Source organism: Tarenaya hassleriana, unplaced genomic scaffold, assembly GCF_000463585.1.
Source record: "Tarenaya hassleriana unplaced genomic scaffold, ASM46358v1 Cleome63, whole genome shotgun sequence".
Taxonomy (NCBI): domain Eukaryota; kingdom Viridiplantae; phylum Streptophyta; class Magnoliopsida; order Brassicales; family Cleomaceae; genus Tarenaya; species Tarenaya hassleriana.
The window spans coordinates 7096-23212 of record NW_010968819.1 but is presented as its reverse complement, the minus strand read 5'-3'; the positions used below and the strand labels follow the sequence as shown (position 1 = coordinate 23212).

The following is a 16117-nucleotide window of genomic DNA, read 5'->3' as shown; positions in this document are numbered from 1 at the left end:
TATGTTCGACATATGATATCATGATACAAAAGGATCATCAACCGGAATCATCTCTGGCATTCGTAAAGATCACGAACAAACTCTATTCGAGATAGGTAGTCATAGTGTCTTGCTAGAGACCGCCTATGACTTGTGTAACCGAAATAAGAGACTTCATGTTATACTGTTATATCGGATGAGCCTACAGGGTCACACACACAGGAAAGGACGAATGCGCGAGAAGAGACGAGAAAATCCCGGTGGAGCAGAGGCCAGACCGACCAGTCCAGAAGGTCTGGACTGATCGGTCCAGCTAACCCAGACCGATCGGTCTAGACGTAGACCGGTCGGTCCAGAGGTGGTCGGGAAATTGTTTCAAACCAATCGGTCCAGACATAGACCGATCGGTCCAGACGTTAAAAGCTCCAGACCGATCGGTCCAGGTCTGGACCGATCGGTCCGGACGTCGGGATTTACTAAACTCGCTCTAATTAGGGTTTTAAAAGGGAGAAACTTATGGAAACGCCACCCAACTCTTTTGGCACGATTTTCAGACCCTAGGGAGAGGTTTGGAGAGTGAGAAAGCTAAGAGAAAGATCCCTAAAACCCTTGCGCAAAGAGGAAAGTGTTCTTCAGTCTTAGCAGACAAGTTCCAACCGTTGGAATCCTTTCCGCCGTGTGGATACGTGTAGAGGGCAAGGTATTCTTCTTGCCTACAGTGATCAAACGCGTTCTTCGATTGATACAGGCCCCGGATCGATTGAGGTAAGCGTTCTAACGTTTCTACAAGATCATGCATGATAGATTTTAGGATTTCATCAAAATTTTTGTTTTTCATCTGCTGCGCAAACCCTAGAACTGATCTCTTAGGAATTAGATTCGCTCTTGAGATCCCAGGAAAACCCAACAGTCTATACGATGCATGGGAGAGATTCAAAGGCTATCAGCGCCTTTGTCCACACCGCGACATGGATAAGCGGCTGTTACTTTCCACATTCATCAACGGACTGAGAGATGACACTAGAGCATGGATGGATGCGGCTTGTGGAGGGAGTGTATACGATATTCCCTTTGACACCCTAGAGATGCAGATTGCAAAGATGGCTAAGGCAAGAGGGATGTTAGGAGATGGAAGCAGATGCTCCACAGGATGGGTAGATTTGAGCGAGTACGCGGCTTTGAAGATAGTCATGTCTGATTTATCGGCGATCAAACAACACATGGGACTCAAGAATACGTCTAACCCGCAAAAGGTCCAGCCTAGAATGTTTATTGATCAGGCCACAACAGAAGAGGAATCGATTGAGGACATAAACTACATAGGGAGAAATCAGTACCAGAATCCTTCTAATCTTTACAACCCAAACATGCCTAGAAATCATTCTGGTTTCTCCTATGGAAACCCGAGTGGAGTATTGAATGCACAATAGCTGGCGTTCCTAGAATTCCTCAGAATGCTTCAGTTAGTCAAGTTTTCAGGGGCAGAATCAGAGATATGCGCAGGAGAATCAAGGATACAGGCAGCAGAATCAGGGTCACCAAGCACCTCAACCTGCGAAGAACGATGAAGTAGACATTAAGATGATGCTTGCCCACTACAAAAAAAAAAATCATCGGATTCCAACGGATTTTCCAACAGATTTTCAACGGCGTTTCAACGACGATTTCCATTAAAATTCCGTTGAAATTTCTAACGGATATCCGTTGAAAATGCCCGTTGAAAATTTTTAACGGAATTTTCAACGTATTCAATTGAAAAATTGGGTTGAAAATTTCCAACGGTATTTCCAACCGAACAGATATCGGTTGAAAAAATCGGTTGGAAATGTCCAACGGAATTCCGACGGATGTTGGTTGGAAAAAAATTCCAACGGAATTCCAACGGATATCAGTTGGAAATTTTTTTGGAAATTTAAAAAAAAATCCCAACGGATATCGGTTGGAATTTTTTTTGGAAAATTTAAAAAAAAATTCAACGGAATTCCAACGGATATCGGTTAGAAATTTGGATTTTGATTAAAAAATCAATTGAAAATCTAATATATATATAAATATTTTTATATATATACATATATATATATATATATGGAAAAAGTTTTCCAACCATATAGTCTTAAGATTATGATTTCCCGTATGTTCTCTATTGATTTGGGATGAATAAGTTTCATTTATATATATATATATATATATTTAAATACATGTATTTTATATATTTATATGTATATATATACAAATACAGGTATATTTTGTGTATATATATGTTTATATATACAAATATAATGTGTGTATATATATATATATCAATTTGAATGTGTATATACGTAAATATATATATACGTATAAATATATATATATCGATATATCTATATTAACCATATATATACATATAACAAATATATATATATATATATATATATATATATATTTATATGTATATATATTAATATTATATGATATCAGAAGTTTAACTTGGAGCAGTTGGATGATGGTCAATTGGAACTCTGGGGTTAAGGAGGATTGAGTTGGAACAGTGGAAGGATGGGTGACCTACTGGGAAGTGAGCTTCGGGATCGGGGTTGGGATCATAGCCGGGGTCACAGTCAGGGTCGGGTTCACAGTCAGGGTCGAGGTCGGGGTCGGGATCGGGTTTTCGGCCGGGGCCGGGGTTAGAATCGAGAATATGTTTTGAATTTTTCGTTGGAAAATTCCAACGGATTGCGGTTGGAAATTCCGTTGGAAATTTCCAACGGAAAAATTCGTTGAAATTCCGTTGAAAATTCCAACGGTTGTCCAACGGACACCGATTTCCAACGACGAAATTTCAACGGATTTATCCGTTGGAAACGTTAATTTCCAACGGATTTTTGGCCATTTCCAACGGATATGCCCATTGGAAATGCTCGATCAAAAGACATCATTTACTGAGCTGAAGACCGAGATACAGAGCATAAAAGTCAGGTAAGACACTTTTGAGAGGAGATTAGATGGGGTCGAAGCTCATCTGAAACTTATCGATATTCAGATTGCACAACTTGCATCGCAGGTCTCCAGACTACAGGGCACATTCGCGGAAAAGCCCGAGCCGAATCCACGAGATCACATCAATGATATTCAGCTTATAAGTGGAGAGAACCTGCATGATACAATCCCTCTGACCATAGAAAAAGGGATGACCTCTAGTTACACCGTCGAGGAGAAAGGGAGAGCCATTGCTGACGAGACGCCTCAAGTGAACGCGGAGAAAATTGAGCGTCTGTCGCTCCTCCACCTAAGATACCAGTCGTTCCTTTCCCCTCTCGATTGAAGAAACATGTTGAGGATATACAGTTTTCTAGATTTCTTGATATGCTTCGAAAGTTAAAAGTTACGATGGCTTTCTATGAGGTGATGCTTCAGATCCCCTCTTATACGAAAGTTTTGAGAGATTTTTTGACTAAAAAGAGGGTGATTGGAAAGGAGACAGTAGTCTTGAGCTCAGAGGTGAGCGCCACAATTCTACAGCATGAGTTGCCACGGAAGAGATCTGATCCAAGTAGCTTTTCGATTCCATGCAAAATACATTGAGGTTCACTGTGCATTGTGTGATCTTAGCGCTAGTGTGAGTTTGCTACCATTGTCTATCTATAAAAAAACTCAACATTGGAGATCTCAAGACAACAAGGATCCACTACAACTTGCAGATAGATCCGTCAAGTATCCCGCAGGTATTCTCGAGGACGTCCCATTGAAAGTCGGGGATTACTATGTTTCCGTTGATTTTGTTGACGAGGACTCGAAGATACCGATTATATTAGGCTGACCGTTCTTAAACACGGCCGATGCGGGGAGGATATTCGAGAGCTTACACAGGCATTAAACGACGGAACTGAGGAAAAATTCGAGTTTCTGCGTTCTGACTCGGACCGAGTCAAGACTGACTCGGACCGAGTCAACTCTCTGGAAGAATTAGAAACTCTGTTGGTTACTGACTTGGTGTGCACTCGTGTTGACTCGACCTCCTTGTATTATGACTCGGACCGAGTCAGTTCTCTAGGCAAAGTCGAGCCACTTCTTACCGTCGAAATCGAGGCAGCCCGGAACTTCTCTGAACCCTCAATGACGACCACCACAGATGTTCCAGAGCCCAGAGAGTCACCACTTAGCATAGGGACGCTGAATAAAGCGGATTGAAGTTTAGAGAAAGCCTCGAAGGAGGAGATGAAGCCCTCACCTCAAGGGTTTAGGACAAAAGAACACACACACGGATAGGAACACATGACCAGCATTGGAGAGAGGTACATATCCCACTCATCATTCTATATCCGTGTTTAAACCTTCCACCACAGAGTGTCGAGTAGGGGTAATGAGCAAGAGAGGATCGAAACGAGCAAAATCATCACTCAGACGTCCACAAGTCCACCTTCTGCACAAGTTTGGAAACCCAAGGAGGATAGAAGACTCAAGCATCCACGAGGTCCAAAAGATGCACTTAATGTTCAATATCAAGGGTGGCTAACGATCGATTATCTTCCCTCTCAGACTCTCCCATCATTTGAGCAAGATACGTCGAGCTAATGACTTTAAACAAGCGCTTCTCGAGAGACCATGATTGTATTTTGGTCTTTCGTTGATGTATCGGAATCTATTGCTATTATTATGCTTTTGTTTAGATAACGTTTGTTGTTCTATGAGCATTTACATCGGCACACGAGAGATGAGCATCGACTTCCGAGACACAATGTTGGATAGGTTCTAGTTCAAGAGTGTGTGAGAGCTCTTGCGTTTGACGTGAATTAACTTCGTTGCGAGCGAACGAATTTTGCAGAGTTAAGTCTTCTTTATCTCTCTTACATGGTCCTTTTCACACGTTGTTTTTTATTCTACTTTTCCGGGCGAGAGTCTACACCGTTGATGGTATATGGTTCAAGTCTAGGGGATGGATAGATCCTTCACACATTCAGGTCTATCTACTTAGGATGTATTAGTTTAGGTGCATTTTATCATGCATATAAACTTAGGAAAATTTTCACTTTTTTCATATCACTTTGAATTAGTTGCATTAACACATTTTTTTATATTTTTCATATAGTGAGTTTTTGTTAGGATTGCATGATTGCATTTTTCATATAGATTTAGGATCATATAGGTTCATGTGCATACCTCGAAAACCCGTTTTGAACATCATTTGGAAGATTTGTGGGATGATAGAGTAGGAACATCTTGATGATCTAGTGACTTTGTAGAGCATGGTTGAACTGTGTCGAATTGGTAGTTCTCCAGACTTTCTATATAAAGTTTATGGGATGGGGTTGTTATTTGGAACCTACGGAGTTGAAACGACTATATTCAGGTTATACGTTTCGTTTAGAACCTTTTTCGAGTCTTGCAGGTCGATGAAGTCTAGTTCAACGAATAGCTTGGGAAAATAAAGCATCTCGACACTCCGCTGTCAAAATCTCGTCAACGAAAATCGTTCGAGGACATGAGTGCATCGATTGATGGTTCAGGTCTAAATTGTCGGTCGGACATCGCATTGAAAGGAAAAAAAAAAGAAAAAAAAGAAAAAAAAAGAAAAGAAAAGAAAGAAAAAAAATAAAAGAAAAAGAAAAACGATGTCCTTCAATTTCAATGTCCTAGAAACCCGAGATGCTAACGTTTGATAGAAAAATTCTACAAAAAGGTAAAACTTAGATCAAAGCGGATAAGGTGAGATAAGGATAGGTTCGAAAATATGCTTAATGAGTTGTAGAGATTCTAAGGGGTTCTAAGTGGCAATAAAAGTCTCATAACTAGGTAGATTAGTCTTTGGTAGAAAGACCATAATAGACCGGTTTGGGTATGATTCATGGGAAACTAGCATTGGATGAATGTTTTGCTTTTGAGTTTTATGATGATGCTATTTGATGTTCGTCATTCTCCATTTGCAAATTTTATTCCTACGTTCTTTACTCAAGGACGAGTAAAGGTTTAAGTTTGGGGGGATTTGATAACTCCTATTTTTCTCTATGATTTATGAGAGTTTGTCTATGTTTTAGAGGATAATCATATGCATTCATAGACATTCTAGGCATGTTAGGACACAAAACCCGGTTGTGCTTTAATTTTGTAGAGTTACAGGTTTCGGAGATGATTGGACTCGAAAAAGAGCATTTTTGGAGCTTTAGAGATGAAGTTCGGAAGACGTACTCATGTTGCGAGATCAATAACTCTCTCTACGGAAGTCCAAATCATGCGAGACTTATACCATTGGAAAGAGCGTTTCAAGAGCTTTGCATAAACACCAAAATCACGCAAATCCGACACTAGAACAAAAAGTTATAAGCAAATTTGTGAAGAGGTCGAGTCAGTTGGGCCGAGTCAGATGGGCCGAAATCCCATTCGACTTGACTCGGCCGAGTCAAGCTCAGAAAAATCCTAATTCGCGATTTTTAGAGTTTTAATGGGAAAAGGACTCTTGCGAACCGCCCTAGGGTTATAAAAAAGACCTACCCGCGTTTTAGAACAGAGAGAACACTTAGATTCAGACTTTGGAGAGCTTTGATGAGAGAAATAAAAGTTGACGGGGTTTCGAAAAGAAGAAGGAGAGTTGGAATGTGAAGATTGCATCACTATCGACATGAGTCTTTCTTCTCCCTCTTTTATCGTTGTTTCCTGTTTTACTCTGTGTTTTTCCATGAACCGTGAGTAGATCCACGGCTGTGGGTTAGGGATTCGTTTATGTTTTGGGTATGTTTGAACCCTAACTTGGATCTCGATTTTGATTTGTTTCGGTTCTATTGATTTGTGCTTTTATTCGATTGATGTTTGCTAATCTCTTAATCAATTATCTCAGATTCCAAACTTTATAGAGATATGGGTTTAGTTTCGGATCAAAATCAATAGGATAGATCGTATTATTCACATAGAGATATGGTTTAATCGATCTAGGGTTGATGATAGCGTTCTTCATGCATATAGGGTTAACTTGACTAGATCAAGAGATTGACGAGTTACTCTGTAGGTAGTGAGTTGGTAGACCGAGAGGTGAATTCTCTATCTTTGTTGCTTGACGATTTCCAAATACAAGTCATAATTGTGATTCTCACATGCTTAGCATATATCCATACACGCGAATACGGTCCCGACACCCACGGTCATCTTTGCTTGCTAGTTACACGTTTTTTGTTGCTTTGCTTCCTTATTTTCTATTGATTCTACACACTTCCATCATTACAATTGATTGCTTGCTTTGATTTTGTTTCGATTGGGATTTAGATTTCGCAACCTGTCCTTGTGTTCGACTCCGTGTTACGACGATCCGTATCTTTACGGTGAGTTGTAATCGGGTTAAAAATTCTAGACTCGGTACACACGTATCAAGCTCGTAATGTACACATCTTGCAAGTCTTTCTTCTTTGGCTCTTTGGTATTCGGAATGTTTTCGGGTTGGCTCCGGATCATGTCTTTTTCTCAAAAAATTGCTCATTTTCGTCCAAAACTCCATTTTTCCTACAAAATATCAAAAACATCGAAGTCTGAGTAAAATGTACAAGGGATATTTATAAATATGCGAAATATCGTGAAATGCGCTAGACATCCGATGTGAAAATATGACAATATTTACATGTCATCATACCCCTGATGCGGTCCGAGTTACTTCTAACTCGTGCTGTGATAAATTTCTGTGCAAAACGAAATTCTCTCTCAGACAAGTAACGGACTGAGTTACTTTTGACATGGACTGAGTTACATTTCCGTAACAAAAATTTTACTTTAGTGAGGAAGACTGAGTGATACCTCACTCGGGTTGAGGTATACCTCACTCACTCATGAACTGATTTACTGCCAAAACAAACATATGTTTTACCGATCCATATCATATCATTTACGAACATACAACTCCTCCACCATATTCGTAATATATATAATTATGAATCTCTTGAGAGATTATTCCGATCAACCGTTTACTCTAAAATATCCAACAATCGTCCATCATTTTAGAGTAAACAACAAATGATACCATCAAGGGTTTTTCATACATTTTTCCAATTTTCTGCATAAGTGGATAGTATCGAAACGATTGAACTTTCACGTAGTGAAATATACTTTAATAACTCGAGTTATGTATGTATTTTTACAGATTGAACCTCGTAATCCTGTTGAGATACGAAGTACATAACACACAAAATCAATACAAATTTTTGCTTATCGTGACACTTTTATAAGGCCACGTGTCCATATCCATTCATTAATGCATAGATGCCAATCCATAAAGCATTTTGAAGTGGCCAAATTTCGCATTCATATAGGTAGACCTTTTAGAGAAGATCATGTTGTGCAACTCAACATTTTTTCAAAAGATCTATCAAGAAAAACTTCTAACCTCCTTTGCGTTGCATAATATTCAATTCACCAACCTTGGGATGATTTTTATTTGTGTGCTTTCAATCACAATAATAAAAGGTTTAACTCTTTGAACTCAACATCTAACATTGTATTAGATGTTGAGTAAAGATCCTTTTATTTGTTATTAATGTTAAGGCTTTGTTCTCATCCCTAAATCATTTTGTGCACAATAACATTGACAATTTCCGTCAATCGTTTTTCTTTTGCACAAAATAACCGACATACAAACATTTTTCACATAGCTATGATTTAACATGTATGTCTTTATATCATTGTACAATATGTATTCATACCATTTTCCACAATGATAACTTTTATTATTATTCCCAGTTATACCTCACTGGTATTCTACTTGTATCTCGCCGGTATTCAATTCATATCTCACAATAACCTTTTACCAAGTTATTCCGTGAAATATAAACATATCAATCACTTTTCCGAAGATTAATCATCCCCTTTGTGATTAATATTCTATTACAAAATCTTCTTTCTCCCGAAATAATTTAACATTATAATTTAAACCAAACTATAATATATGATCATTTTTCCAACCGAAGAAAGATTTCTCGTTTGTTTTTCAACCAACAAGACACAAAAAACATAAAGCATCATCTTTATGTATAAAATACCATGTTAGAGAAATCTCCGACATCTTCAACTTGAATCGTCGAAATCTGGTATCTACCGAGCATAAACCCGATCACTATACTTATCATCTTCCGAATCTTTAGGTAAATTACTAGATACATTATCGTTCACATCAAAACTAGAGTGAGTAACGAATCATTTCCAACTGGAATCACGTCTTTTGTATAATATGATCTTGTTTGATTGTTTTGAGTTTCTTACTATACTGCTTTAAGATCATAACATTCCTCTTGTGAAAGACTATGGATTACGAGAAGTGGGTTAATTTTGGATAAATATATATTATGTTTCCACAACAAGTTATTAAAAGCAAACATTGTTGAGAAAGAATTTCAGAAGTTGATTGATTTCGTAACCAATCATTTGGATTTAGGACTCGACCGGGTATATCATTGCCTCTGTAATAATTATTACAACCATTTTCGTTGTGTTTTTTAACAATTGTGAATGATTGATAAATTGGTGTTGTCAGTTATTATGAATTTGTTGTAGTTCAAAAGTTTGTTGCCACGACTTAATATATAAATTATAAAAATAATATTTTTTTAAAACAAAGATATTTAACGAATGAACCAATCAGTTTTCCAATAGTTTGCAACGGCCAAAAGTTGTCGCAAATGCAGGTTTTGTGAATGATTGTGTGGCAACGAAAACCCTTGGTGTTTCGTGTCATGTATTTTCGAATTATTGTAGGACAAGTAGTGATTATGGCACACTAGAAACAAAGATGCAATTCTCGAAGGGGAGCCTAAGCAGTGAGCGATACCATAACTGTGACCATCTGTAGAGACACAAATAAAGACCAGAGAGATGTGATACAAAGCAATAATAATCACACACCCGAAAGCAGAATACATTGTATACTTAAAAGAGCGCTACGACCCATAGGAACTAAGTGTAAAAGCACACAAAACACACACACTCTCTCTCTCTCTCTCTCTCTCTCTCTCTCTCTCTCTCTCTCTCTCTCTCTCTCTCTCTCTCTCCCTCCAGAGAGACAAATAACAAAAGCTACCCTATACAAACCAACCAGACAACCATTAAGGGTTTAAAAATGTCAAGCCAAATATGTCAAACATCATCATCTCCCCTCTCATCTGTTTCTTCTCTTCCTCCCTTCTCCTCCTCTAACCAGACTAATCCGATTCTACGTCAGAAGCAACAACCCATCATTTCTCTTCTCTTTGTTTTTCTTTTTCCGGAGGGCGAGGACGGGATCATTCATCAGCATGCTTTTTAAGTTATGTGATATGACAATGAATCACATGAAGAAAAAGGAAAAGAAAAAAACCCCAAGTGAATAGCGTAAGATCACAAACCTATTAACGGTTTTACTTGTTATTTCTGATTATGATCAGAATCTCCCTCATTGGGTACTCCTCGTTAACCCGCTTCTTCCAGCAGCTCTGCAACATAATTTAAGTCTCTTATCAATCATGGTAATAGATCTGGTGATTGACCACTCTGGAAACCAAACTGAGGCAAACAACCTCTCTTATAGTTCAAGGTTCTATGGTTCGTCATCAAAGCCCATAAACATGTTATTTATCATTACTAAAAATAGGGTGCAAAAATACAAATCAACAGGACAAAATAATGAGGGGTCACAGAGAAACCAAAAAGCATTAGGAAGTGAGAACTGGATGGATACGAAGATACCTTCCAGCAAGAATCTGAGCGCTGTTAGATGGGCTCTTGGTATTTGAAAACCTTTTGGCTCTATTCTCATGCTCTTTCTCCACACGCATGGCAGCGACCTCTTTCTCCATTGCAGATACTTCCCTCCTCATCTTCTTCGCTTCAACCTCCATCGCCTTTGTTAATGTTTCCACCTTCTTTGCTAACATCTAAAAAAAACTCATATATTACACTTACGTCAGCAAGCAGTTTTTATGGCATAATGTAGAATTCTACCTCTATGGCATCATCTTTATCTTTGAGGCTTTGATCCTTCTCATGAGAAGCTTTCCTCAAGGCAATGACCTCCTTCTGTAGTAAATCATACAAAACTCCAGGGACACTGTCCTCGGTCACTGGTGTAGGGTTCTCACTCGGTGGCTTCTCCTCCTCTGGATTTTCTTTCCAGGAATTAGGAGACTCTCCTTCCTTGGCTTCATCAGAAGCCTTGTTGAAGGAATAATTCCCAGGACCATTTAAGAGAGCTTTCCCCCTATCCAAGGATCTTGTCCCTCCATCGAATGATTTAGACGTGCCTTTCACATTCCTCAACGCAGAAGTGAAATTAGAAGATAAGGAATGTCTCAACTGAGGAGCTGGAGCCGGAGTTTTCTTGGACAGAAAGCCATTTGATGTAAGCTTTTGGATATTGTCAGCTCCGCCAAGCGACTGTCTACGAGAGGGTCCATTGCTCATGCTCCTTCCCTCGGTTGTATTCCTCGTGCTGCTGCTTGATGTTCCTCTCAGAGTGTCCTCGAGCACCTTTAGCCGCAGCTGAAACTTTTCCTGCGATCGTTGCATGTAAAATGTTTTAATTTTGGTTCAGTATAAGAAGATCAGAGAACAAACAAAACGTAAGTTCATTACTTTTAGTTGCGCTTCAGATTTAGCAGCTCGCTCTGCTATGGCAAACTTATCACGAAGTTGTTGCATTTCTCCCTGCAAGAAAAGAGTAGAGAATTGAGAATGTAAAGTGTGCTGAGCTCCTTCCGTAATAAAGAATCTGCTGCAACCCAAGAGTTTGGGAGATGAAACATCATATCAAAATGAACCTGTAGAAACCTTCTTTCTTCTAGCCATTGCTTCACAGGCATCACTTTATCATTACCATCTTTCCATTCATTTGCCACCACTGTGGCAACTCTATTTGCCGTAACCTTTGCACGTGCAAGTTCCCGATCAAGAGTTTTTCTTTCTTCCTGAAAGGTTTCAATAAGGCTCATCACTTCATCAGTTGTCTAGTGCTATGTAAGAAGCTAGACTTAATGTTCATTTTGGCAATCTTCTGAATTGTGACTAGTTACATTCATCTCTTGAACTTTGCGCTGGTAATCCCTCACAGCATTTGCAGCAGCTCCACCAGCAAGGACAGCCTCTTCCAGCTCCCGTACAGTCTGGGTAAGTTTTTCAACCTCGGCAACCTTCTGTCTGTGCATTTTGTCTAGAATTTTGTTTTCTTCCTAATGCATTACAAAAAAGATCAATACAAGATGGGTAGGAAGAATCACAAGCCTGATTAATTAATTACAACAGATAGGAGATGGACACAACACCTGACAAATTTCTATTTGCTTCATCAACTCTTGGTTCTTATTTTGAAGGTCATCGACCATGGCAGCTTTTGCCAGGGCAGCTTGAACTGTCCTCTCAGCATCAAGCAAGGCAGCTTCCTTCTGTTTAGTCAGACGATCCAAGGCCCTGTTGTCGTCTTGAAGCTTCCCAATCTATGCAGAAACAATGCAGGTAATCAGTGACCAAACGTGTCACACAATAGCATGCCATCATAGGAAGTAGAAAACAAGCAAGTAGACTGGAAGGGAATGGAAATACCTCTTGTCGTGCAAGCTTAAGTTCAGCTTCTAATGGGGCTAGAATGGCTTCAATTGGAGGCATGTCATCATCCTTTTGAGCAGCATGGACCCTCCTCAAGGTGGCTTCAGCTGCAAACTGAGCAGCCATTGATGCCTTCTTTTCCTCATTGATTTTCTTGATTTCTAGGTTCTGCAATGCTCGATGATAATCATAAATAAGTATAGCAGCATGAAAGAGGAAGGGAAGCATAATTGGGATCAAGGAGAGGTCACAGTCAATACTTTGCTATCAAGAAGGGATTCAGTCAACTTGAGCTTCTCCTCCAACTTAGCAAGTTCGTCAGTGAGCTAATGTTCCAGAGTACACGGGGAAAGAAGAGTCAACTCCCGAGAAGCACAGAAAGAAACATCGAATGAATCAGACAAAGAAGAGCACGTCAAAAGGAAAACTACATTTAAGAGATTCGTCAACAAACATAAAATTCTCGACAAAATCAGGAAACAGTAATTGATCGAACCAAGTGCAGTAACTCATGACAATTGAACTCCGACGTTTTCCTAACAACATTGCATAGTAGCTAATCCAACGTATATGTATCTCTCACGATGATAAAATAATTCTTGAACCTCTAGGCAAGTACCACAAACAGATTTGTCACCAAAAAAGGATGCATATATGTTGAAAAAGAACAGAGAAAATTTTCGATATGGACCCAAAATGAAAAAAAGAAAAAAAGAACAGATACTCAGTATACCTCTTCAACAGCTTTCTCTCTCTGCCTCTCAGACAACCTCAAAGCTTTTATCTCGGCGTGTGCTTCGCCTAATTCTCGTTCCTTGTCTGCATTTTGATAGAGTATTTAGGCGAAAAGATGAAGCACAAAACAATAGATAATGCAGAAGTAAACACGAGTGCAATAACAATGGGTTAGATCTGAATCGACACAAAAACCACCAGATCGAGTAGCATTTCCTCACCCCTAAGTTCGTTCTCGAGCCGATTGAGCTCCACCTTCACTGGATCCGAGCCATGGAGAAGCGTGATGAATTCATTGTCGGCGGCGGCATCGAAGCTCGGCCTCACCGGCCTCCGTCTCGACGAGCTTTTACCACCGCCGCTTTCCTTAAAGGACGCCGACGGCATCAGCGGCTGCGGAGGCGCAGCCTGCTCTGTCTCCGGCGCCGACATACCTCCGTCGCCCGAAACCTCCGCCATCTCCGATCTGATCCTTCGCTTTCCTCACGCACACATCCAAATCCCTCAGGATCCAAACACTAGGTTCCCGAAACACAGCAAGGCTAGATACACCTATACAAACAACGAATAGATACACAGATAAGTATAGATAGAGAACGAGAGTAGCACTGAGCTAAATAATGCAGATTTGCAGAGAGAGAAACAATGCGGAAAAATCACATCCAGAGACGACAGAGCTCAGAGTTCTCGGGATCCAAATGCTCTAAGGTTTCCAAAATCAGAGTTCCACAGGGCATATCTACACACGCGCATACATATGGAGAGAGAGATGAAGCTAACCTAGAGAGAGAAAGTATCAGAACACATCGGGGGGTTTCTAGAGAGAGAACGAAAGAGACTGGGATTTAAATGCTGTTACAGTGCTTTCTCTCTCTACTAATAGAGTGAGACAACGGAGAGCTGACGAGACAGAATATGGATTAAGTTAATTAATGCCTTGCTATCTGATTAAGCACAAAGTTCGAACATTTGAACATAATACTTTATTTACTTTTCAGCTTATCTGTTAAAAGAGAAAACAATTTAAATTGCCCTATCTCTTAATGTTTTTTATTTAGTACTTTTTATTACTATGGATATTATGTTAGATAATTAAATTTGTGATTAAGTTGCTTAATCCCTGATTAGTGAAGAAAAAGCTTTGAATTAGTCGGAGAGATGCTTTGCGCGAGGAAGGAGACAACGAGGATTAATTTCTCGTGTTTCATTTTTTTTTAGGGGTGCTTGTTTTCTTATTCTTTTTCCGTAAGTAATATAGATTCCATCTATTTCATTTTTTTTGTGTTAATATCGGTTCATAAAACAGAACGGAACATAATAAATAAATAAATAAGTATTTGAATTACAAGAGACGTTGTAAAAATGCTTTGAACCAGATTCTAACCCAGCCCACATCTTTGGAATATTAATTTTGCTCAAGCTAAGAATAAAAAATATATATTCCCATTTTTCCTTAGAACGTTCTTTTTTTTTAAATTGCGTACAATATAAATCTGCCACTTTTACCAATATATATATATATATAAACCTACCACCACATATTATAATTTCGCAGATAATGTAATATTATATTAAATTTTATGTTTTAACAGTTGTAAAAAAAAACTTGGAAATCAAATAAAGAGTGCGCCCTTTGTTGCATAAAGATAAGAGTTAAAACTTTTTTTTATTTAAATATTATTTAACCAAATCAATATTGTTATTTTTCCATAATAATATGTACTTTTTGGTCTGAAAAATGTTTTTGTTTTCAAGCTATATATATATATATATCAAGTAAAAACAATGGTCAACTTTAATAAATGCCCTATTATAGGATTTATTTTTAGAAAATCTAACATTTTTTACGATATCACAATACATTTCAGGGAATAAAAAGCAAAAAACATCGCTATACTTTCCGATTAAACAAAGCAAGCAAATCCTATGTATTCCAAAATTCTGAAATATTCCTTTTATAATTATTTTTTGAGAATTTGGTATTCACTTGCATCCTTACATGACACGTGTACTTTACCCTCCACGTATGTTTTTTGAATGCAAATCTTATATTAGATTATATGCTTATTGGCATTTTTGTCATTATTTGCGAGTAGATCTTTCATCTTAGGGTTTGTCTTCGAATGTATACGTGCAAAGAAAAAAAAATTTCATTTTTCTTGCTGTTTATTTTAAATTGCACAGCTTATCGTAAATAAACCTAAATGCAATTATATTAATTATTTTGGATTTTAGTTTTATTATTATTTTTAGATTGATCATGAAGTATTATAAATGACGTTCAATTGAATCACCTTTAAACTTTGCACATTCAAATTAATCCCTATTAGTTTTATTATTTTCAAGTTATAATTTTCAAAAGACATATATTCATTCCATCTTTATACATTCAATCTTATATAGAAATTTAGTTCTATCCCAATGTATGGATTCTATTGTCATTGAGTTTTTATTCTTAAAATTTATATTTTTATTTACCTTTTCAATTATTTTAATATTCAAAATCAAATTTATTTAATTTTATTCAATAAAATTCATATATAATCAAATTTTAAATTCAAATTTTAATTTCAATATTATTAGATTCGGTTTATAAATTCTACATTCCAAAATATTTGATTAACAACTTCAATATCTTACGCCATTGTACAACTTTTGCAACTTATGCTCCTCTCGATCTATGGCACATCAGATTGGGTCACCCTTCTTTTTTACGAGTCCAAACTCTTGGTTCGTCTTCCCAACTTCAGTTTACTCACACCACTGAGCCACAGTCCCGTTGCTCCATATGTCCGCTTGCCAAGTAAAGGAAACAGTCTTTTCCTACTTCCGGGAAACTCTCTTCAGAACCCTTTTCACTTCTACATCTTGACATATGGGG

At 38.1% G+C, this 16117-nt stretch overlaps 1 protein-coding gene across 3 annotated transcripts; it reads right to left on the bottom strand.

Annotated features, from left to right (window-relative positions):
• Positions 1 to 9777: 9777 nt before the first annotated feature.
• LOC104800010 (microtubule-associated protein 70-2) lies at positions 9778 to 14121 on the bottom strand. 3 transcript variants are annotated; one of them, XM_019200891.1, is made up of 13 exons: positions 13897 to 14066; positions 13458 to 13788; positions 13235 to 13320; positions 12762 to 12827; positions 12499 to 12669; positions 12222 to 12392; positions 11973 to 12128; positions 11721 to 11867; positions 11536 to 11607; positions 10906 to 11454; positions 10651 to 10838; positions 10311 to 10397; positions 9778 to 10138 (listed from the first exon to the last, which is right to left on the bottom strand). In XM_019200891.1, exons 2-12 carry the CDS (start codon positions 13693 to 13695, stop codon positions 10358 to 10360), a joined length of 1884 nt encoding a protein of 627 aa, XP_019056436.1. In that variant the 5' UTR covers positions 13696 to 13788; positions 13897 to 14066; the 3' UTR covers positions 9778 to 10138; positions 10311 to 10357. The 3 variants fall into 3 exon arrangements, with proteins under 3 accessions (XP_019056436.1, XP_010521012.1, XP_010521011.1); XM_010522710.2 differs by having other exon boundaries at positions 9778 to 10397; positions 14017 to 14121; XM_010522709.1 differs by having other exon boundaries at positions 9778 to 10397.
• Between the last annotated feature and the right edge of the window lie 1996 nt (positions 14122 to 16117).